General features: G+C 34.1%; 4 protein-coding genes across 4 annotated transcripts in view; 1 reads left to right on the top strand and 3 right to left on the bottom strand.

The window, feature by feature from the left end:
- Positions 1-1,589: 1,589 nt before the first annotated feature.
- Positions 1,590-3,203, bottom strand: HELRODRAFT_192425 (hypothetical protein). The gene has a single exon (XM_009022733.1). It carries the CDS (start codon positions 2,993-2,995, stop codon positions 1,982-1,984), a length of 1,014 nt encoding a protein of 337 aa, XP_009020981.1. The 5' UTR covers positions 2,996-3,203; the 3' UTR covers positions 1,590-1,981.
- Positions 3,204-10,464: 7,261 nt separating this feature from the next.
- On the bottom strand, positions 10,465-20,288 carry HELRODRAFT_112954 (hypothetical protein; the record flags this gene model as incomplete). The annotated part of the gene is made up of 23 exons (XM_009022734.1): positions 10,465-10,581; positions 11,045-11,148; positions 11,483-11,550; positions 11,990-12,107; positions 12,378-12,452; positions 12,686-12,793; positions 12,975-13,045; positions 13,430-13,581; positions 14,055-14,173; positions 14,615-14,705; positions 15,189-15,337; positions 15,612-15,751; positions 16,312-16,462; positions 16,896-17,045; positions 17,325-17,387; positions 17,523-17,616; positions 17,880-17,962; positions 18,162-18,288; positions 18,694-18,785; positions 19,059-19,187; positions 19,407-19,504; positions 19,812-19,890; positions 20,172-20,288. The coding sequence occupies 23 exons, from the start codon at positions 20,286-20,288 to the stop codon at positions 10,488-10,490; spliced, it is 2,472 nt and encodes an 823-aa protein (XP_009020982.1). The 3' UTR covers positions 10,465-10,487.
- Positions 20,289-22,421: 2,133 nt separating this feature from the next.
- HELRODRAFT_175297 (hypothetical protein) lies at positions 22,422-23,702 on the top strand (the record flags this gene model as incomplete). Its single annotated transcript, XM_009022735.1, has 1 exon — positions 22,422-23,702. The coding sequence occupies one exon, from the start codon at positions 22,422-22,424 to the stop codon at positions 23,700-23,702; it is 1,281 nt and encodes a 426-aa protein (XP_009020983.1).
- Positions 23,703-24,936: 1,234 nt separating this feature from the next.
- The window catches only part of HELRODRAFT_192427 (hypothetical protein), a gene marked incomplete at both ends in the record, with an annotated part of 2,201 nt that continues 259 nt past the window's right edge, over positions 24,937-26,878 (bottom strand). Inside the window, 2 exons of the mRNA XM_009022736.1 lie at positions 24,937-26,027; positions 26,461-26,595. Of these exons, the coding sequence (XP_009020984.1) occupies positions 24,937-26,027; positions 26,461-26,595 (1,226 nt within the window). The remainder of the gene's footprint in view (positions 26,028-26,460; positions 26,596-26,878) is intronic.

Consider the following 26,878-nt stretch of genomic DNA (forward strand, 5'->3'; position numbering starts at 1 on the left):
GATCAAAAACTAAAAACACATAAAAAAAACTAGCTTTGATATTTCAAAAATTGAATGGTTTAATTCCATTACATTACAATTAGGTATCAGTTATACAATAAAGATGATGATGATTGCGACTTAACTAAAACACACCGAGAATTTTTTTAAATAATTTAATTTTTTTTATTCTACAAAAACCTTGTGTTACTGGTGTTGATTCAACAGAAACCTACAAAAAATTATTTTAATTATGACCAGCCAGTTAGATCAAAAAATAACAGTGCATGAAAAATATAGCGGAGAGAGAAAGAGTGAGGGCGAAAGAGGAGAGAGAGAGAGAGAAAGAGAGAGAGAGAGAGAGAGAGAGAGAGAGAGAGAGAGAGAATTATAAAGTTAATGATAATGGTGATTTCACTGGGATTCACATGTCCACAATCGTCTAGACACAGTCGGAGGCACCCCGCCTGTGTTTGCTCAGACGCCTAAATTCGAAGTATGCGCCGATCGAATTATAAACATCGAGCTAACTTTGGTCTCTAGAGTTTTACTGCTTATAATTTAAACACACACACACACTCACACGCACATATAAATATAAATATATATATATATATACACACACAATCCAATGTAATTTATATATATATATACACACGCACACACTCCCACACACATATATTTATATATACACAATCCACACGCACACACACCACATTCAATCAATCATACAAACACACACACACACACACACGCAAAAACACAAACACCCGCGCACACACGCAGTCTACACATATGCTTTAGTATATGCTTACTTTCTTGTTAAATTTTTTCGTCTGGCTGCTGGCTAAAAAGCGAATGAATGAAAGCATCGAGTGCCGATGGTTACGTGATTTCCCTCCATCATTTTGTCTGGCCTGAAGTCGCCCGAATCATTTATTTTCCCGGTGGGGTAGTTCTTGCAAAAAATTTTATTTATGGATCAAAAAAAAAAAAATAATAATAATAATTATTATTATTATTATTATTTCGACTGAGATGTTATTATTATTATTATTATTATTGGTTGAATGATTGATTGCATGATTGAATGAATGATTGATTGAATGAATGAATGATGGATCAAATGGTTGGTTGATAGATCGATTGATTGAATGATTGATTGGTTGATTGACTGATTGATAAATTGACAGAAGAATAAATGATTGATCAAAATCGATTTTTCCCTGTTCGCAATTTGAGATAGAACTGATAAGAACATTAAACTCAGCTAAATCAACTAGATCAATCTTTTCATCATATACAGACTTGAAATAATGTTTACAATAATTTGTATATTTTATTTTATTTATTTTTTGTCGACCGTTGAACAATCTGACTTGTCAAGTCACACAATGTTTCTTGAACCTAATAACATCTCGTCAAATTATGATTTGCATCCAACTCTCCTTGTTTTATTTCCATTTATAATCCATATATTTTTGATTATTCTATAAGATATTTTTTAAAAAATGGTAATTTGGTAATGGTAATTTCAAAGCAAATTCTTTCATTGCGATGCAAATTCTTGAGAATAAGATAAATTTAAAAAAAAATACTCAACTTCGTTGGAAGATTTATTTAATTTTTTTGAAAAAAGCGAAAAATATAGAATGAATTTACATAGAAAGGTCCAGATAAAAGATAAAATAAAAAAATGACTGTACATTTTTCAAAAAATTTTTTTTTATTCAACTGAAGCGTTTACCTATACATATAATTAAGATTAGTGAATGCATATGTACAGTTTAAAAAAATCTCCTTCAACAAAAAGCAGTTTTTGTATTTGTTTATAAAAAAAAATCATCCTCTCATCTTTCTCAATGAAAAAAATATCAAGAATTGAAATAACTACACTGTAAATAAAGAGTATTATATTCATTGTGAAATTCAAAAATACAGAGATTTGATGATGAGGCTGATGTTTGCATTGTATAATACATTATTCCCAAAAGTACAAAACTCAGTTAATGACGACTGCCACACATTTGCACCTCTGGACCACCCGCACCTTCTTGACCACGTAGGGGGGCCTCTTTCTCGGGCAGTTCAAAACCACCTTCTTCCATTTGACCGACTGAGCTACACAGGAAGCGCAAGACATGAAGTAATCTTTCGACTGCATGCTGCCATCGTCCTCAGTGTCGCCATCATCTTCATCTTCTTCCTCTTCCTCTCTGTAGATAATTTCCTTGCCAGGCGTTTTGTTCGTTTTAAAGTTGGATTGCTGGTCGACGTATGCGAACGTCTTGATGGGGTTTCTAGGAATGTAGAAAGAGTTGCACTGGCCGTAGCAGAAATTATTTTTGATGTTTTTCGCCAGACAGCCCGGTTCTTTGATCTCGAGGTTGTATCTCTTTGTTTTGCACCAATCTTCTTTCAGGTAGGCCTTCTTATCCATCACTATCTTCTCGTTCATCTCTCCTTTCATCTGATTTTTCGGAGGGAATTTTTTCGACGGTTTCTGTGCCTGCGGACGTTTTTGTGGTAGTTGTGGCTGGTGCTGGCGCTTGTTCTGCTGCTTTCTGTTACGATTTGTAGGACCACCCTTCAAAATATCGAATGGTTTGATCTTTACAACATCTGAAATTTTTCTTTCCGCTTGTTTGTTTTTGCTTTTTAACTGACGACGTGCTGATTTCTCGAGGTCGGCTGTGTTGCCAGAGGCTGATAGTTCGTTGAATGGATGGCTTTTCATGCGTTCATGTGCACTGATCATGTCATATTCTTCCACATTTTCGCGTTCGAAATTCTCACCGTTGTTGACAGAATCGTTGTAGTATTTGTTGCCCTCCAAATCGTCGGTCGAGTATTCGTGTGAGGCAGTATCAACCTCAAGAGGTGTGTTGTATTCGGTCGGATGAGCGAGTTTCGAGTTGAATGTCACAACGGTGTTGCAGTTGGATCTAAAGATGAAGGTTGTTAAGTAGATGAGGACGCTGATGATGGCCAAGGATGTTCTTGCAGATGTATCCATTTTTATGTGACAGTTCAAATTCAAATATATCAAATCGTATCGTCTCAAATCAGAATAAAAAAAATTATTATTAAAATTAAAACGCAAAGTATTCACCCAACATGTATAGATAAATCAAGCTTTTCCTTGGCTATAAAAAATTATAATAATGAATTGTAATAACTTTGAAACTGTTGAACTAACGATGCTAACTAAACTTTCAAAAACCCAAGCTAAAACTAACTTTCGCATTGCTTTCGGTACGGCCTCTTCAATTTATACTATTCATGGGAACACGTACATACATACGTACACACACATCACACACACACACGCACATATATATAAATATATATATATACACACACACTATACATACATACACACATGGGTCTGCTTCATACACACATATTTACATTTATACAAACCCATATATAAACATTTATATATTACACATCAATCATATATACATATTTAACAAATATAATTATATATAGTATACCTATATATATATATAATATATATATATATATTCATTATATATATATATATATATATATATATAAATTTTCAATATAAGCATATATATATACTGAGACTTTCAGACGAGATGGTGCTGTGAATTGTGAGAACTCTCGTACAGTTTTATTATTGGTGGTGTAATAATGATGATGATGTCTCGTCTCGAAATGTCTCGTCTCGAATCGTCTGCGTCTGCCAGATTGTTTGCTTGTTTGTCGAAACATGCCTGAATACGTCTGTCTGTTTGTTTGTTTGTATGACTGTTTGTTTGTTCAATTGTTTTTTTGTTTCTATGTTTGTTATGTTTGTGTTTGTTTTTTCGTTCGTTTGCTTGCATGTTCGTTTTTTGTTTATTTGTTTGTCTGTATGTTGTTGTAATGTGATTTAATCAGACGCCCTAAAATTTTGTTGCATACCATGTTTTTCCAACGAATTTTTTCAATGGGTATCGTTGTTTATTTTGTTGTTAGCTGGTAGGTAGGTAGTAGAAAGGTAGTAGATAGGTAGATAGGTAGCACAAGAATCTTTGCGGAATTAAAAGAACGGAATTGAATTGTTAATTAATTGTACGATTAGCTGACAAATTAAATACTTAACTAATTATGCAATTAATTAATTAAATGATTTAATATATATTTATTTGGTTTACTGATTAACTCTCTAATTGAAGTATTGATCAACATTAACTGAGTTTTCATTCATTAACTTTCAATAGTAAAATTCAATCTTCATGTATAACTTCGAACATCTAACATGTCTTTGAACAACAAATTAATCAATTACACATAAATCAATTAATTTTTAAGGGTCACACAAGCGCTAACACACACGCACACACACAAACAGTCACACGTACGCACACACACAAACAATCACACGCACACACACGCACACATGCAAACTATCTGCATAATATATGTGACCAAAGTTACTGATCTTATTATTAATTATTACGCAACATCTTTCTGTGTTAACTCTTATTGGAGACTTCCTCTCTCTCTATCTCTCTCTCTCTCTCTTCTTTCTCTTTTTCTCTCTTACTTTATTCCTTTATTGTTTGTTAAGTTTTTTTTTCTCTCTCTCTCTCTTTCTCATTTTTTTATCCAATATATGTCATAAATAAATTCATGTGCATTACGTTACATATTTGGATGATTGACTTGAATGGATAGTTGGATATACGGATGAATGAGTGAACGAACGAAAGAACGAACGAGTGAACAAATGAATGAATGAACAAATAAACAATCCAATAAAAAATAACTGAATGGTTGAATGTAAACGAATAAATCACTGGTGTGTGAATTAATTAATGTGTATGTATACACACACACAACCAAACATGTATGTGTATGTCTACACACATACGTTCATGAATACACATACAAACACAGCCAAACATACACGCGTGTAGATACGCACACTCCCACACAACATTCCCACACATGCACACATTCAAACATAGCACCAGACAGTGTAATACACGACAATCCGGCATTAAATGGCGTCCCCTACCAACCAATCTTCCAATTTAATGACAATCATCTAGGTCTTCCTTTACATTGACACTCAAACAGCTATATAATTATTTATATATACACGCACACGCACCATACACACACACGCACACACATAACACCAAACCCACACACACATACACACACTCACATACACGTTCACTGCGTACAAATGCACATACATACCCCCACTCTTTCTTTATACTGTTTTTTCTGTATTTTTATGATCATTCGTTCGTTTTATCATTTGTTCTCATTAATTTTTCTTTCTCTTTCTTTTTCTTTCTCGCTTTCTCTCTCTCTCTCTCTCTCTCTCTTTCTCTCTCTCTCTCTCTCTCTCTCTTTACTGAAAACGATCGATACAACAAAATAGAATAAATATTAAATCAAAACACGTACATAAAAATATGATGATTTGCTTGTTTAGGCAGCAAAAACCCACCGAACCACACACACATACATACATACACATATACTTACACACACATACTTACACACATACATACACACACATACATACATACACACACATACACACACATACATACACACAAACATGCACACACATACACAAGCACACGTACATACATGCATGTATACATACACGTACATGGACACAAACAAACAAACATACATGTAGCGCTAGAAATATTCTTTCACATGCGCCACGAACTTCACAACTTTTCTGCATTTAATGGCGTCAAAGACGGTTGGCCCCTATACTGCCTAGACATTGTAATGTTTGTGTGTTTGTGTGTTTTTGTGTATGCTTGTGTGGAAGTATACTGAGTGTGTCTTCTTTTTTGTGTTTATGTGTGTGTGTGTATTTATATGTTAGTGTATGTGTGTATGTTTGTGCGGAAGTATGATGAGTGTGTTTTCTTTTTTGTGTTTGTGTGTTTGTGTGTATTTATATGTTTGTGTGTGTATGATTTGTTTTTGCATGTTTCAGTGTGTGGGATAGTTTTTAAGAATTTTTCTTTGCAAGATTGGGATGGTACGTGTTTGTGTGTGTGTTTGTGTGTATGTTTGTAGAAAACTATTATCTTTCTGTACGTATATTGTGTGTTTATGTCTTTTTGTGTGTGTGTGTGTTTGTATGTGTTAAGTCAAAACGCACGCACACACACACACACACGCACACACGCACACACAATTCATGCATATCAAAACGAACATAAATCATAGAAATGCCTAAAAATACAAAACATCTCCTGTACAATTAATTAAACTTACACACACTCAACAAAAACACACACACATACATACACAGTCACACACACACACACATATACAAACAAACAAACTCTAGAATACACACATTTCAAACTAAACACACACCATTACACACACACACACACACACACACACACAAACACAACAAAGAAACACACACAAAGCCATACCATTACATTAATACATCCCTACACACATTTAAACACATACACGCACACATACACAAATACACACACACAAACAGACATACGCACACAAACTTGCACATACACACATACACAGACAATCGCAGTAGACAATTCTAATAAACCTGCAGACGTACATAATATAGAAATGAGACTGAAATTAGTTTGATGTTCGACTGTTAGAAAGAAAGAGAGAGAGAGAAAGAGAGAGAGAGAGAAAAAAAAAATAGAGAGAAAGAAAAAAAAGAGGGAGTGAAAGAGCGAGAAAAAGAAAGAGAGAGGGGGAAACTTTTGGAACCTTATTAACGAGTTTGATTACGATAAGAATACAAATTATGAACAAGCGAATGATAAATATAAAATGTCTGTGTTAATGACGACGACGATGATGATAATGATTATAATCTGTCGCGATGATGGTGACTGCAATATCATTGTCGATGATTTTTTTGGCGATGATAATCTGATCAAAATTTCAAATACCCTATATAGTTTCAAAAACAACAATACTTCTTACGGGAAGGATAGTAATACATACATAACGGGAAGGATTCTTTTTTGCATTCAAACCTAGTAGGTGCATCTCAGCAGACAGACGTCTAAGCACCTAGGCTGCTTTACATCTTGAAATTTAACATTTGCTTAACGGCAGCTTGCCTGTCATAAGTATGCATTCTGTTTGCTACTTTCTGGTTGTCGTGCCGAATAATTTGATGATTTTAGATTTGATTTGACTTCGCGACATATAACTAAATAAAATAAGAAAAATAATTAAGGAACGCTGATAGAGTTTTCTGATGAATTTAACGATAATGAATACAACAGGATAGGGCCAATCACAAATCTAACACTATCACACCATCTGATGGTTAAGCTAGATACCAGCTGAAGAAACACATCAAGGAAAAAAATTAGGTGATGCACGGCAAAATGAAATATTTTGTTCTAAAAATAACGTCGCTGGAAAAACCCACAAAATCAATGCTGATGATGGTGATGCTGTACGATGACGATGATGTTGTAATTGTTGTTGTTGCTAATGTTGATGATGATGATGATGACGACGATGTTGTTGTTGTGTCGATGATGATAATGATGGCGATGACGACGATGATGACGATGTCTTTAATGGTGGGATGGTGACAGTATTGAGTTACTGCGTCGAGACAGATTGGCGGTTTAGTGTTGTTGTTGTTGTGTTGTCGTCGGTTTTTAATAGTAATAGCAGTAGTAGTAGTAGCAGTAGTAGCGGCAATATTAATAGTAATAGTAGTAGTAGTAGTAGTAGTAGTAGTAGTAGTAGTAGTAGTAGTAGTAGTAGTAGTAGTAGTTGTTTTTGTTGTTGTAAAAGTAGTAGTAGTTGCAGTAATATAAGTAGCAGTAAAAGCAGTAGTAGAAAAAATAGTAGTAGTAGTAGTAGTAGTAGTAGTAGTAGTAGAAGTAGTAGTATTAGTAGTAGTAGTAGTAGTATAGTAGGAAAGACGATGACGATGATAATGAAGACAATGATGATGACGACGATGATGACGATGTTGATAATGATGATCCAGTTGGTGGTAGCGACAACTATGATGATGAAGATAATGACGAGGATAAAAATGATGGCGATGATGATGATGCATGTTGGCTAGAACGAGACATTCCACGAAGATCACACGGAAACCTCACACATATTGCTTTGCTTCTTTGGAGATTTTTTTCATCGGCTCTGAATGAATGAGTTGAAATGCATTTATATAATAATAATAATAATAATAATAATAATAATACTGCTACTACTACTACTACTACTATTACTACTACTACTACTACTACTACGTCTGCCACTACTACTATTACTACTACTTCAACAATAACATCAACAACAACAACTACTACTACTACTATTAATAATAATTAATAATAATAACAATAATAATGTTAATAATAATTTTGATCATAATAGAATTAATAACGAAATTAATTCGCTATTATATTTTTTATTGCTGTTATTATTATTAACCCATAGCCATGGAGTCTGCTATTAAAGGTTTCTCAGGCTCCAAAAGTACGCTGATTATTATTATTATTATTGTTAATTATTATTATTTTTTATAATTATCATTTTTATTATTATCATTAATAATAATTTTATTTTGTTCTTATTATAGTCTAATGAATCATTATCATTATTTAACTAGAGACGATTGAATCTGTTACCGTTAAAACTGCTACTACCGCTACTACTACTACTGCTGCTACTACTGCTATTACTTCTGCCACTACTACTACTACTTCTATTGCTACTACTACTACTACTACTACTATTACTATTACTACTAATAGTAATAGCAATAAAAATAATAACACTTACAATTACTAAAATACTATATTAACGACAACGACGACGAAAACAACAACAACAACAACAAAAAAACAACAACAGCAGCAGCAGCAGCAACAACAACAGCAGCAACAACAACCACAACAAAAAAGCAGTAAAAAAATTTTATATAAAAAGAACCTAAATTCATTTTGTTAATGGGTGTAGGTAAGTGGTGAACTTTGGGGCTGAAGCCCTCAAATGTAAAAAATTGGCAAGGGTCAAGGTTAAAATACACAAAATCTTTGTATAAATTTGTAAAAATTAAACACAAGTAAAATGTTTAATCATAAATATAGCTGCTACGTAAAGGGGTTTTTCGATATATTTTAGTTAAATTTTATTCAGTATTCATATGACTTTCTAGGGTATATTAATTTCATCTTTTTAGTTTCCCAGGAATGAGTTATCAAGATGTTTTGGAGATAAGAATGATTGAAAGTAGGACGATGATTGATAATTGGTGAATAATAATCCAGTAAGAAAATCCGGCTGGCTGGTTTGATTAGTTTGGTGATGTTTATTAAGTCGGCGTCTTATGAGTGTTAGTTTATCGTTTGAAGTTGGGTGATAGCATTAGAAAGATGTGACGACGACGAAGAAGATGATGTTATTAATTTTGATGAAGATGGTGATGAAGATGATGATAAGGATGGCTAACATTGAAGATGTTGTTAACGTTGGCTTAATTATAAAATTGTAGTCATAAGAGTAAATCTACTCTATGATGTTGTTCATTTTATTAGTTGCAAATAGAAAAATTTGTTCAAAACATAGCAATGAATAAATATATAATATATCTTTCATAAAATGTTTTTCAAAATAAAACCAATTAATTTATTGATTAGCTAAAGCATTTATCAATATAAAATTAACTATTATATCCATTAATACACAAATTTGTATAGATATTTAACAGATCTTAATTATTATCTAATCTACACACAAACAGTAACTACAACAATGATATAGGTATCTAATCAAAGTCGCTATTTAATTAAAGTCGCTAAAAATCATTCGTAACGATGTAACCGATAAGAGATGCACCGAGTATTCAACCACAACGAATATTCGGTCGAGTTCGGCATCTATTTTGGTCATTTTTTCAAAACACCGATGCAACTTTCTCCCAAGCCGTCAATATTTTCCTAATCCGGAACAATAAAATTGTTGATAGTTTTTAGTAGGAAATTTATTTTAGACAACACAGACGTCAAAATTTGAAGATGAAATTGAATATTATCTAGATGAATAATTGGATAGAAATGGGTAAATTTTTTAATAGCTTGTTTTATATTTAAAAAAAATAATTTTTTTCTTCAAAATTTGGGTTTTTTTTTGGTAACAGATATCTCTGGCTATTCGGCCTAATTCACTAACGACAGATCTCAACCGAATAACAGGGGTGGGCAAACTACGGCCAGCTAGACATTATGACCAAAAAAGGAGCCAAAAATCTTGAAAAATTCTTCCCTTAGTCGAAAAAATTTGCTATTTAAGTACATATGCGGCCTTCAAAGGTAAATTAGTTTTCAGTGCGGCCCTCACAGCAAAAGGTTTGCCCAACCCTGTCAAATGGTAATAATAATAATTAATATCATAACAAAAACATACAAAATTCTTATCATCATCATTATAAATGATAGTATAAATAATTATTAACGTAATAAATATAATTATTAATATTATAATTATTTTTTTATGTCTATCTCGATTATTTTGTCGAAAGAAAATGGCTCGAAAAGGTAGCCATCCCCCTGGTAGAACTTGCTCTGGAATTCAACCCTGCAATAATTTAATTATTAAATAAAACGTAATAAAATAAAAATATAATTGTTTATAGTTGTAATTAGAAAAGACAGAGAGAAAGAGAGAAAGAGAAATAGAGTGACAGAAAAAAAATAAAAAAGGGAGAAAAAGGGAGAGAGTCAATCAATCAGTCAGTCAAATCTTCCATGCATCAACCAACAATCAACCGACCGACCGACAGACCGACCGACCGACCGACCGATCGACCGACCGATCGACCGACCGAAAGACCAACCAACCAACCAACCAGCCAGCCAGCCAGCCAGCCAGCCAGCCAGCCAGCCAGCCAGCCAGCCAGCCAGCCAGCCAGCCAGCCAGCCAGCCAGCCAGCCAGCCAGCCAGCCAGCCAGCCAGCCAGCCAGCCAGCCAGCCAGCCAGCCAGCCAGCCAGCCAGCCAGCCAGCCAACCAACCAACCAACCAACCAACCAACCAACCAACCAATGCAATCTCAGTGTATGCAGAAATGCGGACAGCCCTTCCATAAGTAGCAATATCGTTATCGTTAAAAAAGCCCAGGGAGCAAATAAAAGAAAGGTGGCCACCTAGCAGGTATATTTTATCTATAACTAACTCAAATATGCTGTGTGTGTATTTGTGTTTGTTTGCATGTGTGTGTGAGTGTGTTTGTATGTGTGTGTGAATAAGTGTGTGTATTTGTGTGTGTGAGTGTGTTTTTTTGTTTGTGTGTGTGTGTTTATGTAGGTTAAAGAGGCTTGTTTCTGAGCTGAAAAAGACCAAACGAGTGAGAATAACGTGTTATTATGATTGCAATAATTAATAATTATGTTATAATTATGATTGCAATAATTAATAATTATGTCATAATTATAGCAACAGATTTTAGAAATAATTTGAAAATAATTTCAATGAATAAACCGTTCCCGGCCATCCACTCATTTTCAACGCTACTCTGAAGATCATGTTCCATAGGACTTCGGAGAGTTCTGAGCAATAATTAAATATGAAACAATAATATTCATAATAAAATAAATAATAAACACACGCACATGCACACGCACGCACACACGCACGCACACACACATACATACAAACAAACAAACGAACACACCTATATAAACAAAAACACAACACCAAACACGGCGTGCCTGCTCAAAAAGAAAAAAATTTACACACACCACACACACACAAACAAACAAACACACACAAACACACGCACACACAAACAAACAAACACACATACACACACATATATATAATTATACACACACAAACACGTACACTCTCTACACAATCCTTACAGTCAAAGTCAGGAACTGAAGTTTAAGCATTCAACCGAAAGAGAAAATGAGAAAATAACACAAACACACACACAGACGCACACACAAACACACACACACACACACACACACACACACTGTTTACCAGCGTGTGCCAAACTGAGAGCCCACAATCTCAAGTAGGAAGCCGTGTGAGAAATACAGCCCAGGCAATACTCGATGGTGTGAATGCACTGGTGGACAATTATCTCTCCCATGTTAAACTGGAATATAAAAAGAATAATAATAATTATTATTATTATACCACTATTACTACTGCTGCTGCTACTACTACTACCACTGCTACTACTGCTACTACTACTGCTACTACTACTACTACTACTGCTACCACTACTACTACTATTACTACTACTACTACTACTACTGCTGCTACTACTACTACTACTATTACTACTACTACTACTATTACTACAACTAAAAATAATAATAATGATAACAATAACAACAACAACAACAATAATAATAATAATAACTTCTTCTTCATGATCTTTGGTAGCGTTGACATCAAGGCCATCTTCCAGTTTGTGTTCAAACGGTAACTTATTTCCCTGATAATGATGATGATGATCTGAGTCATCGCTACAATCATCATCAACAACTCATCTTCCTCCTCCCACTCATTGTTATCATCATCAACATCATCATCAACATCATCGAAAACACAAATACAGCATCATAATTAGTATCGTCATCGTCATCAGTATTATTATTATTATTGTTATTATTATTATTGTCATCATCATCGTCGTAGTCATCATCAGCACCACCGTCATGTCATCACCTTATTATTCTTCGCGTCATTTCTCCTTTTCAACATCACAGGTTTGGCAATTAGGAGCCAGGGAACGCAAGCCACAGCCACTAGCAACAGAAAAATCTGGAAGCCTTTCTGATGACGATGATGATAGCAATATGATGATGATGATGATGATGATTGTAATATGATGATGATAATAGCAATACGATGATGATGATAGAAAATGATGATGATGACGATGATGAAAATAGAATGATGACGATAATAATGACAAAAGATGACGATGATGATGATGATGACGATGATGGCTGACCTGCCCAGAATAAAATTCCTTTGCGCTGCAAGGCTCTTCAGGATAATTCATCAGGAACATGTTGATCAGACCTTGAGTAGCACCATCATAATCATCATCATAATCATCATCTTCATCATCATTATTATCATCGTTTTTATTATTTTCATCTTCATCACCATCATTATCATTTTCACCATCTTCATCAACATCTTCAACAAAAAAACCAACCAATCATCATTAACATCAACAAAAAACCCAACTAATCATCATCAACACCAAAAAATTCCAACCATTCATCATCAACAAATAAACCAACCAATCATCATCAACATCAACAAAAAAAACCAACCAATCATCATCAACTTCAACAAAAAACCCACCAATCATCATAAACACCAAAAAAAACCCAACCAATCTTCATCAACATCAACAAATAACCGACCAATCAGCATCCACATCAGCAAATTACCCACCAATCAGCAAGCTGGGAGCGCAGGCAGCCTGTGAAGCATCGATGTTAATGAACTTGTAGAGGATGAGTATGATGAGGTAGCCAAAGATACAAAGTATGAAGATCATTTGTGGTAGAAATTCGCAAATTATTGACAGCGAGTCCTTGCGGAATCTTAGAAACAATTTTATAATTTAATAACTCCTCTGTTAGATCAGAAAGCAATGAAGAATATGAATGAATTCAAATTATATAATTATAACTTGGAGCATAAATAAAAATAATAATAATAATTATAATAAGAAGAAGAAGAAGAAAAGGGAGAAGAAGAAGAAAGAGAAGAAGAAGAGGAAGAAAGAAAAGAACAGTAATAATAAAAACATTACTGTTATTACTCCTGATATTAAAATAGCAATAACAATACAATCCTTACAAAACTAACAACAATTATTGAACTATAACCATACGTTATGTTAATTAATTAAAATTTAAATTCATTAAAATGTTATTGAACTATAACCATACGTTATGTTAATTAATTAAAATGTGTGCGTGTGTGTGCGCGCGTGTGTGTGTGCGCGTGCGTGGATGTCAGGGTCAACCACGCGACAGTAAGCGCCGTGTGGTGTGGTCCGTCGTGTGGCTACCTGTGGTTCTGCAGACTGAGAATTAGACCAAAGATCATCTGTCCCACTCCAAATACCACACTGATCTTCATCTTGTAGGAATTTAACCAGGTGATTTTATTCGACGCCACCATCCATATCTAGCCGCGCGTGTGTAATGTGTAATAAGCATATTATACTATATATTATATTACTACTATTGTTACTACAGCCGCCACTACTACTACTACTGCAGCTACTACCACAGCTGCTGTTTGTGCAGCTACTAATACTGATACTACTACTCCTGCTGATGTTGTTTCTATTACTAATGTTATACTACTACTACTACTTCTACTAATACTATTATTACTACTGCTACTACTACTACTGCTACTACTACTACTACTACTACTACTTCTACTGCTACTACTACTACTAATGCTACTACTACTACTACTACTACTACTAGTACTGCTGCGACTACTACTATCACTACTACTAAAGATAATAATTATAACAATAATAATAATTAATAATAATAGTACTTAATAACAACAGTAATTAAAAAGTAATAAAAAATAATTAATAATAATCCAGACGGGGTCCATGCCAAAAGGATAGGGATATCCGGTGTAGTCCGTGTTGTTGGTGGGATCGAGAGTGCTATGTGGATTCTTGTGGAGGAATTCGCTGGTGAGGGGTATTAAAGATTATAATTAATTACGGAGTAAAAATAATTAATTGATGAAAATATTTTTATACAATTACGAAATTAAAAGATAAGTTATAAATATTTTTTCGGCACAAGATCTTTTGTAGGCAATTACACTGATCATTTGTGCCTATCCATATGCAACTAAACAATTAATTTCACATATACATCATACATATGTATCTAGGTCATCACGCTTCTATTTAGTTGACCTAATTACTTTAAATTACTACATATCCTTGTGTATAACTGCCCATTAGATTAAGAACCAACTTAACTAACGTATCGTATTTATCTGGGCCAGGCTTCCACCTCGACCCAGATATGACCAAATTATCTTAAATTACTACATACATATGTATCTAGGTCATCACGTTTCAATTTGGTTGACCCAATTACTTTGAATTACTACATATCCTCGCGTATAACTGCCCATTAGACTAAGAACCAACTCAACTAACGTATCGTATTTATCTGGGCCAGGCTTCCACTTCGACCCAAATATGTTGATGGATTTGGAGAGACAGTCGTTATACATGAGACCGGAATAGACTGAGAAAGCTCCCATCAGTAAGATGATGTATCGGCCACCAAAGAATATGTTCCATATCTGTTTGCGTGTACGTACATCATCATCGTCGTCATCATCATCTTCATTATCATTTTCATCATCATCTTCATCATCTTCATCATCATCATCTTCATCATCGTTGTCATCATCATCACTATCATCATCAGTATCATTATCACTAGAATCATCTTCACTATCACCATCATCATTACAGCAAAAGCAGTAACAGTAGCAGCAGCAGTAGTAGCAGCAGCAGTAGTAGCAGCAGCAGCAGTAGCAGCAGCAGTAGTAGTAGCAGCAGTAGTAGTCGTACCTCATTATCGGTCTTTTGTTTCATCAACCTCTTTTCAAAGAGAACCATCCAGAGTGCAACCATCAGCATCACCAGACCATGCCCAGCGTCACCGAACATCAGTGAGAACAGGAATGGGAAGCTGATGATGGTGAATGGAGCTGTAGATGATTGAGTGAGTGAATGAGTGAGTGAAGGAGTGATTGAGAGAATGAGTGAGTGAAAGAACAAGTGAGTGATGGAATGAGTGAGTGAGTGAGTGAGCGAGCGGTTGTTTGAATGAGTGAATAAAAATTAATGTGAACTGTTAAACTATATGTATGGCTTTTGTCATAAACTTCATATTTTTTGAAATGACTTCATTTAGGTCAGTACAAAACTAGTCTTATAAATATCATCATCATCATAATCAGCACTACAATCATTACCACTATTTTATCATCATCATCATCATAATCATCATCATCATAATCATCATCATCATCATCATAATTATCATCATCATCATCACCCCCACCATAATAATCATCATTACCGCCATAGTCACAACCACCATCATCATCAACAATGAACCGATCATCACAACCTGGATTATTCTCAATGATGACATCCTCACCAACAACAAGAACACCAAAGTCGTCACCATCATCATCCTCATCAACAACAACAAGAACACCATAGTTATCACCATCATCATCATCATCAAAAACAACAAGAACACCTGGGTTAATCTCCAGGTAGGTTGATACACCGTATGAATCTACAACAGACTGGAAAACCTCAGTGAACTTGTTCGTGCAGTTGTAAGTGGGAGGCTGCTGGCTGGTCTCCATGCGGTTCAGGATCGAGGGAACGCTGCTGCCGCTACGTTCCTTGTGTCGGGAATGTTGTTGGTGGGAATGAGGATGTTTGTGTTGGGAATGATGGTGCTGTTGGTGGGAATGAAGAAGTTTGTGTTGGGAATGGTGGGAATGATGTTGGTCCTCTTGTAGATGCTTTGATGAATGTTGTTAATTGGAAAATTATTATTTTTTTAAAGTAGCATTTTTAAACCAACCAATCAACCATCCAAACAATCAAGCAACCCACCAACCAATCATCCAGCCAACCAACCATCCAACCAATCATCCAGCCAACCAACCATCCAACCATCCAACCAACCAACCAACCAACCCACCAACCAACCATCCAACCAATCAACCAACCAACCAATCAACCAACCAATCAATTAACCAACCAATCAACTAACTAACCAACCAATCAACTAACTAACCAACCAACCAACTAACCAACCAATCAACTAACCGTTCCTCTAGTTAGCGCCATCTGTATCTTTTCCAAATCTTTAACGGGGCACCAGCACTCGCTGATCAAGCATTTCTGAGTCACATCGATGTTCAGCATGTTCAGAGTGTGGTAGATGGATTTGATCTTGCGTACCTTTATGAACCACACCTGGATTTGATTGGTCGATTGGTTGATTGATTGGTCATTCAATCATTCGTTCGTTCATGGTTGGTTGATTGATTGGTCATTCATTCATTCGTTCGTTCGTTCGTTCGTTCGTTCGTTTGTTCATTCGTTCATTCATTCATTCATTCATTCATTCATTCATTCATTCATTCATTCATTCATTCATTCATTTATTCATTCATTCATTCAATCATTTTGGTTTCGTTTTTTAAACCAAAAAATTAAAAAAATTTCTTCAGATGGCAAAGTTAAAAAAAATACTTTGATATTTTTAGCGGCTGTTATGAGAACTCGAGTCCTATGGTCTTGCGTCTGACTCAAGACCTTAACGGTGATGATGATGATTATGTTAATGATAGTTATGATAGGATATCATTGTCGTTGTATCATCGTCATCATTATCACCATCATCATCGTCATCATCATCATCATCATCGTCGTCGTCATCATCATCAGTACTGTGTTAAGGTCTTCGATCCTGGCCATGACCCCTGCTGACATCTCCTTACGTTCCACTTGCGTCTCGGGGCACGGGTAAAGTGTGGCCCGAAAACTGTTGTGTTGTTGATGTTTTGTATAGGGTTATTTGAAGTAGCTGAATGGTTAGAGCCGCTGGCTTCTATGCCTCAGAGGCCGAGTTCGAATTCATAAAGGTTCTTGTATGATTTTGTTGATTTTGACGCATTAATCATAACATAATGTGTAATGTTTGTTTTGTCTTTGGTATTTAGAAAAACAAATGTTTAATTGAATAATTAATTGAGTGAGTAAGTTAATTAATTAATGATTTAATTAGCAAATTGAATAATGATTAACCCTTCGCAAATTTTGATGACCCTGGCTTTTAATTGGTCACCCTGGAAGAAGATGATGAAGACCGATTTGTTAACCTGGTCACCCTAGAGATGACGATAATGATGATCAATCAATCAACATCAACCAGCCAACAAATCAGCACCAACTAACCAACCAATCAATCAATAAGCCAATCAATTAATCAATTAACCAATCCATGAATCAATTAACCAACCAATGAATCGATTAACCAATCAATCAACCAACCAATCAACAAATTAATCCCCTTACCGACCAACTAACCGTCACAGGGTCTTCCAAGGGCCCATCCACCTCGGCCAACTTGAGAAAAACGTTACCTCTACATGCCCTCCAGAGAAGCCGTTCAAAGGCCGGCACCCTCTCCCTTAATATCACCCCCGCTACAAATCTTTTTCGGAAAAAAAAATGTTTTAAAATAGAGATTTTTTTTATTTTCATTCTTTTATTAAAATAAAATACGAAAATCAGATTAATTATTAGTTATTATTGTTAATTTGTTAGTTTGAACAACTGATTGATTAATTTTTAATTAATTCTGATAAAAAAAAATTGACAAATTTCATGGAAAGAACGGATCGCATATCAGATTATGAATGGAGAGAGAGGGGGGGCCGAGCAAACGAATAACCAAATAAAATTTTTAATTTAATTTTAAAATCGAAGAATAACCCAATTCAATCTTTCCAATTGGCAAATTGTAAATTGGATTCGAAATTAATTACTTCTATAGTATTTTCACGGCTACGAACAACAAAGACACAACAGCCCTCTTGGGACTCTGACCCTCACTTACCCTAATCTCTGTGGCTGCCCCGAAGTGGCTGCTGTTTTTTCCTCGCTCAACAAAACGCTGGCGTCTTCGCTTAGTGCTTGATCAGTCATAGCCTGAATGACGATGATGTAGTTGCGATGGTGGCGATGCGATGTGGTGACGATGGTTGTGGCGATGATGAATTACTATATAAATTACGATAATGTGAAAGGTGAGGAAGTATATTATAAAGAGGATGATGACGACGATGATGAAGATGATGATGAAGATAATGAATGTAATTTTGCTGCAGCAGTTGCTGCTGATGATAATAGTGATAGCAATGATGATGGCGATGACGATGGTGATGATGATAAAGATGATGATGGCAATGAGGATGTTATAACCTCGGCAAAAAAGGTTTGGGCGTTTTTGAGGATTTGCTTGAGTTCAGTCAAGTCAAGAAAATTCCTCTTGAGAGCCTCCGTGTTCGCATTAACTTCTTTCATCTCGTTCTCCAGTTTTTCGAAAGTGGACTAATGATGACGACGACGACGATGATGATGATGATGGCAATGACGATGATGATATTGGAACGACGATGATTATGCTAATAGTGAAGATGATGTTGTGATGAGAATTGGATAAGAATTGGGATGATAATGCAAACAACAACAACAACATCAGAAACATAAGCAGCAGCAACTAAAACACGACAAAAGCAGTAATTTTACCGCAAGCCCCACCGCACGTACTTCGAGATCAATCATCTCCCTGGGAGCTGGAGCGTCCGGACTGTCACCCGTATCCAGAATGGGAATCCCATCTTTCTTGATTTCCTTCTCCAAAAACCCTTCGCTCATAATTTCAATCGTATTTTGATTTTTCTATATTCACTTTTATCATTTATAATACCAAAAACGCAGTTTGATTTAATGAAAATTTGAAGAAATTCCCGAAATATTAATATGATAGGGTCACAAAAATGGTATAATGGCAAAGAAGATTCGTTTTTGCAAAGAGATCCTACCATATAACATTCTAAAGGTAGCTAATGCTCAAATTCTCTTAAAATATGAATTAATAATAATAACAATAGTAAATAATAATAATTTAATTATTATTAAATAATTATAAAAATAAAATATTCGGAAACTTACTTAACTTCCGATCCATCTCCTCGCATCGTCTGACTTCGTTTACAAATTTTCTTTGAAACGCGTTGATGTCCGGATTTAGCTGGTAGAATGGAATGGGGCGAAATTGGTTGAAATATTATTATAAGATTGAATTTAACATTATCTTTAACTGTTGTTAAGATTATCTTTCACCTCAAACATAAAAAATATTTTTTAAACATTTTCAGCGACACGAAAGGTTAATTGAATCTGATTAAATCGAGTTTCAGGACCCAGAGTAACCAACTCCCATTTGTGAATGCTATCCCACGAACTCCGTAATCCATTCCAAAAAGGCCCAAAAAAAATTCCCGAAAAACTTCCATAAAATCCGTAACTCACATCTCTAAATTGCACTAATCCGAGTTCTCCCAGTTCCGAGACACACGCGTAGGCCGCTTCAGCCTGCAAGAAAAGTTGGCACAGGGTCATTTCCTCACTTCTGTATAAAGATCCCATCCTTTCTGGGGGTAGTTTGGGTTTTTTTGAGTGGGTAGGTGTTTCTTGTCGTTTGGTTGGTGTTTTGTGGTGTTTGTTGTTGTTGTTTTTTATTGTAAATGTTGTTGTTTGTTTGTCGTTTTCTCTATAACTTGGGTGTTGATTTTGGTGTTGTTTGCTGGTTAGGTGTTGATTGGTTGGTGTTGTTCGTTTGTTGTTTTGTGTTGGGGTTTTGTGTTGTTGTCTGTTGTTATTGTTGTTGTTGTTTTCGTTAACGTTGATTTTTGTATGTTTGTGGCTTGTTTGTTTGTCGTTTTTTATCCTGTAGATTTGTTGGGGTGTGTCTTGTTGTTGCTGTTGTTTTAGATAAAAAAATAAATATAAGGATACTTTATTTACATTTTTGAAATTTAAAATCAAATAAAACTCTTCTCTAACAGCTAAATAACATTTAGAAAAACGACGATTAAAATACGACACACATTAAAAATCATAGTATTAATAAGATGTGTGTGTGTGTTTGTTTGTTGGTATGTATGTATGTATGTATGTATGTATGTATGTATGTATGTTTGTATGTTTGTATGTTTGTGTACATATATAAATATATGAACTGGCTAGTCAGTTAAAACTGGATATCCCGATAAGAATAAAATTAGTAAAAGCAGGTTTGTAAAAGCAGAGTTGTAGCTGTTAGTGTTGCTATGTGTTTTGTTTGCAATCGGTGTATTTTAGATATATTTTATATATAAATTTTATTTAACATAATTTAGATAATTTTAAACAATAAAATAACATAAATATAAAATAATTAATAATAAACTTGCTAACCTGTTAATTAGCGCAATCAATAGGCGATAGAATTACATATGTGACAACACGTTTGACAATAGTAATATTTGCCAAAAATAATTTGTGCTCTGTAGTTTTGTATCTAAAAATAGCGGTAAATATGTATGTATGTATGTATGTATGTATGTATGTATGTATGTATGTATGTATGTATGTATGTATGTATGTATGTATGTATGTATGTATGTATGTATGTATGTATGTATCTATGTATCTATGTATGTTTGTATGTATGAATGTATGTATGAATGCTTGTAAAAATGCTTCGCTTTCCATTTACGTACACACACAGCTGCTTGTATTAGAAGATCAATAAGCGTGTGTATATATATATATATATATATATATAATCTGTATATGTATATGTATATATATATTATATATATATATATATATTATATGTATATATTTAGATTATTTAAATATGCTGGGTTGTATCTTGTGTATGCATTTTTGTTGATCATGTTTGTATGTATGTGTTTCTGTTCCTTTGTGTTTGTGTATGTGTAGGTATTCGTTCACATACGTGCCAGCCTTTTTTTACTGTAATGTATACAAACACACACACGCACACAACACATATACACGCACACACTCACCGTAACTTTACTGCAGTGTGCGTGACACACACATGCGCCCACACATTTGAGTACCACTATCTTGATATATTTGAGTACCACTATCTTGAAAAAAAACTTTTCATGAAAATCATATTGAAAAAATAATTTCATTTAAAACTTATTGTTGATGTTTATGGATGCCTAAATTTAAAAAACGAAATTTATTAAATTGATTTTATTTATTAATATATTATATTATATTATATTATATTATATAATTATTATTATATTATTATTATTCACTATTACAGAAATTCTCAGTCGAAGGTACCAGCAACAACAACAACAACAAACACACAGTGTCTCTAGGTTCGCGTGCAACAACTCAACATGTTATGGGCGAGGATCTCAGGATCTCTGTTTTGGTATTTTTATACAAAGATTTAGGCTTGTTGGATTTGAATAATTCATGGTGGCGAATTGAGTTATACATCTAAATGCACTTTTAAATACCTTTATGACGTTGTCAAGTGAATTCGTAACACAGCCGTAATTAAATTCGAATTTGTTTATATTTTTCTGATCCCACTCTGGCCATCTCGTGCAACGTCAAATTATTTTAACTCAAAAATTCAATCTGACTACTAAATTAATTAGCACCAAAGTCTCTCAAAGATTATATTTATAACTGATAGTGTTGATCATGTTGTTGCTTGTATTTATTATCCGGCTGCTGACGCGTATGCCTATTATTTTCGCGGCGAAATCTGATCACACCTTTGATGCCTTCAGTCAGATGTGTGGTAAGATTGTGAAAGAACTGACGGTTAACGACCTACTGACAGCAAAGCAACGATGGCTGTATGACCATCATAAGAACAAAGTCGAGAGTAAAATGGTGAGAACAACAATAAGACCGTATATAAAGCGTATGTTATCGTTTGAAGATCAGACTGAAGCGTTGCAAATGAAGGAGATGCTGGATCTAATGAGAGACGAATGGATTGTTAAGTTGGATGAGAACGAGAAAAAATTCAGAGATTTTCTGTCTCTGGAACGACGATACATAGCGAGACATTGCAAATCAGTGGAGTCTGGCGTAGAGAATGAGGAGGATGTAAATCTCATCGTCAAGTTCATCTACAACAAGAAGCTGCTTGATTACTGGAATCGTCGCCGACTGATGGAATTCCTCCTAAACGAGTTCCACCAGGTAAAGTTCATCTTGCTCTGGGACATACATACCAAGAAATACGCTGCAAATGGCAGTAAATATATTGAACTTTTCAAGAAAGCAGCGCAATTAGATCATCAAATAAAAGAGTTGGAAGCCGGCGAACCCGACACTTCGAGATCAAACGTTGAAAGGAAGGCACAAAACGATCGATACATTTATAAAATTCAAACCAACCGGTTGCTCTATTTGAACCACCAACTGAACATTATAACTACAACACCGAGACCAAAGAGAGTGAGATTAGTGAAAATGGATTTTTTTGCCAGCACTAACAGCTCACGACATTTTGTAGATATTCAGAAAAATTTGAGTGTTCCAGATGATTTGCTTCTATTAAATTCCTTTCTCTATTTTAAGAAGATACTCGTAAACATCGGATACTCGATGTTTAGGAGTAACCGCTCCATTGTGAACAAAGCAAATCCGGACGCTCATATGGTAATATATGAAACTTTTCTGACAATTTTTAAATCGGAAGGACTAAAAAGTGATACAGTATTAAGAGAAATGGCGATTTTAAGAACGAACGAAACGCTGTACACTGAAGTCATGCAACGCGTAGACAACATGACTGACAAAGCAACCATCAGAGAGATGCAAGAGTTTTTGATTGGTCTAGAGAGCGATCCGAGCACACCAGTTCCGAAACTAGTGCAAAAACAAAGAGACATTATCCGGGAGGAATTTGAATTATGTGAGGAGTACGCAAAACAGCTGTCCATACATCGAGAGTTGCTCTGGACCAATTCACTGATTGACTTCAGTCTGAAATTTTCTGATATTTGAATATAAATTTATTATAATTCACTATAATTAAACTTAATTAAAATTATTATTAGTCATAAATATAATTTCTTGTATTGAAATATTAACCGTTCTCATATTTCAAAATTAATTTTATTTTTTCTCCGAAGTTAATTCATTTATAAAAACTAGTATTTTGAGTACTTTGGTATTTTATTGACTCTTCCCATATCAACTTTTTTATTAATTTCCGCAAGAATTTAATTCTAACAAGAGAATTTTTTGATATAACTTATGAAAATAACTTAAAAAATGTTGCTACACCTCAAAAATTACCTAATCAGAATTTCAGCAGGTCCATATTTTCAACTGAAAGAAGTTAAAAAACAAAATAAATAAAGTCATTTTCAAATTAAAATGAAAAATAATCAGACAAAAAACAAACAACTTTCGAGATTTTCACGATAAAATTATTTTCGCCGCGCGTCGCAAGCGACAGGTAATTCTTCGTGCGAAACGTTCAAATGCTCTTTATGAGATATTCCAAAATTTCGTGACTAGTTTACCAGATGAAAATCATCGCCAAAAAATTGTTCGCCAAATATTTCTCGCTAGAAAAATATTTGCTTTCAATAGTAAATAATTAAGAGAATTTCACGAGAAATAAATACCTCTGCTTGTCAATGTTATCTGTACGTATTATATATTTTATTTTATTTTAATTTGATTCTGTTATTGAAAATTATGTTAACGTAACTATAATTATTTAGAAATGTTCTGTACAAGTTTTTTAAATTCAATAATAACTTCAAAAAACAAATAACAACAATTATAACGATAAAATAAAAATAATAATAATTAATTAATTATTATTTGTTATACTAGTTTTAAACAGTCACAAAGACAGACTAGTTAGTTGATAGTAGTAATATTTTAGTAACATAAAACTATTATTAATAACAGTAATAATTAATAATAATAACTGAAGTAAGAATAACAATCTTACAACAACAACAATAATAATAACAATGAAAAGATATCATTACAGATAATAACACTTACAGATAATAATAATAATAATATAATAATAATAATGGGTACAGATCTTTTATTTTTCATCAAATGCGTAAAGTCAATAATTGGTTAATTAATAGAGAAATAGTCATGATTAAAAAAAAATTAAATTAAAATAAAATTTAAATAATAATAATATAATAATAATAATAACAATAATAAAATTTCCACAAAAAAAATATGAAACGCAGGTGAATTCATTTCAAAAATCTGTCCACGTGTATACACGTCTGGGCCCTTCATGATTGACATCTCGTGCCGGAATTAGTGAAATATCCCCACCGGATTTTAGGTACCGCACGTTGTAATCATTATTTTTAAAATCGTTTGAATTATTAATTCGCTCGCCAATCCTATTTTCGACGCCATCTTTGTTTTTTGCCTGGTTTTGTAGTTTTTGGCATGTTGTTGTTGATGTTGATGACGTATTTGCTGGTTTTAGATGCGTCGGATCCGAAAAAGAAACTGTGTTATTTTTATTGGTGACCTTTAACCCGATTTTTTGGTTGGATGGTGTGTTTATTTTGTTGTTATTGTTGTTGTTGTTGTTTATGTCGTGGGTGTTTGTTGGCCCGTGGTTTAAGTTGTTGGTTGATGTGTTGTTGGTTGATGTACTGTTGGTCGATATGTTGTTGTTGACACTTTTGTCATTATTGTTGCAGCCTTTAACGCAGTTTCTTGCGTTGTTGCTTGAGTTGTTACTTGCTTTCTGGGACGCGACTTTTTTGTTGTTGTTCACACACTCATTATCATCGTTGTATTTATTATCATTCTTATTATTACTAAGATAATTATGATTATTATTTTTATTATTCACATTATAATTTGTGTTATAATAACAACTATTTATATTTTTTTCCGCGTCGGGTTTCTTCGAATCGGATAAAAACGGTTTTTGTAGTTCTAATTTAGAAATGACGTCAGCGGAAGTGGTCGAGGTAGCGACCACAACGTCGTCATCAATGGCTCTTTTCGATAACTTACTACAGTATTTTTTATCGTGAGAATATCGTTTAGGAAACTTTTTTTGCTTATAATTTCGCTTGCACGAGCTCTTTTTGTTGAAATAATTTACGAAGATGCAGTAGCAGAGTAGGAATATGGCCAGTAAGACAGCAACCAATACAACCATTAATGCACTGGTTAGTAGGAACGGTAACTTGTTGCTGTTGTTGTTTTTGAAGTTGTTGTTGTTGTTGATGTTGTTGATGTCGTCGTTGTTGTTGTTGTTTTTGTTGTTGATGTCGTTGTTGATGTTGCCGTTTACGCTTTGTTGTTGTTTTTTGTTCGGGTCTAGTTTTTTTTAGGAGATGAATTTTTTGAAATTTTTTTTTAGATTTTTGAAATGAGGTGTTGGATTTAGTTATTGTTAATTATTTATTTAAATTTAATTCGTTTAAATGGGAAATATTTATAAATAAATAAATAAAAATACTTATATATATATATATATATATATATAGTGCAAATTTCTTAGCTTTTATCTAAATATTTGAGAATGTGATGTTTATTGAGACTTTTTGATATGTATATGTGTGTGGGATTGTGGAGATGTATATATGTGTGTGAGATTGTGGAGATGTGTATATGTGTGTGTGTGTGTGTGCTTGTTTCGGTGTGTGTGGTGTGCGCGCGCGCGTGTTGGTAGCACTTTCTGCATTAATATTATTAAAAATTATTTCTCATAAAAATTGTTTCAAAATCACTTTCAGGTCGGTCTACTAACTGATTTCGAATTGAGCATTCTCGATAATCATGTTGTCGTCATCGTCGATGTTGTTGTTGTTGTTGTTGTTGATTACGCCATTTTTGTTGATGTTGTGGATGGCGTCATTTTCTTTGACGTTGTTGTTGTTTTGGTCTGGAAACGGTGAAACATTTTTTTCGAACGGTCTTATTGTTGTTGATGTCTTTGTCGGCGATATGATAAATTTTTTCGCATCTTTTTTGCGGTTGTTGTTGTTGTTATTGTTGCTGTTGTTGCTGCTGCTGCTGCTGTTGTTGTTGTTAGTTTTAGACTGGCTACTGATTTTGTTGTGTTTTTTGTTAATGCTATTCTTATTATTCCTGTTACCGATGCTATTGTTGATGTTGATGTTGTTGTGTTTGTTTTTAATTTTATTGATGACGGATATGTTCCTCAA

The sequence above is a fragment of the Helobdella robusta genome, assembly GCF_000326865.2.
Source record: "Helobdella robusta unplaced genomic scaffold HELROscaffold_33, whole genome shotgun sequence".
In the NCBI taxonomy this organism is placed as follows: domain Eukaryota; kingdom Metazoa; phylum Annelida; class Clitellata; order Rhynchobdellida; family Glossiphoniidae; genus Helobdella; species Helobdella robusta.

Coding starts and splice junctions, on each gene's coding strand:
- HELRODRAFT_192425 (XM_009022733.1), bottom strand. CDS start 2,995: ATGGATACATCTGCAAGAACATCCTTGGCCATCATCAGCGTCCTCATC.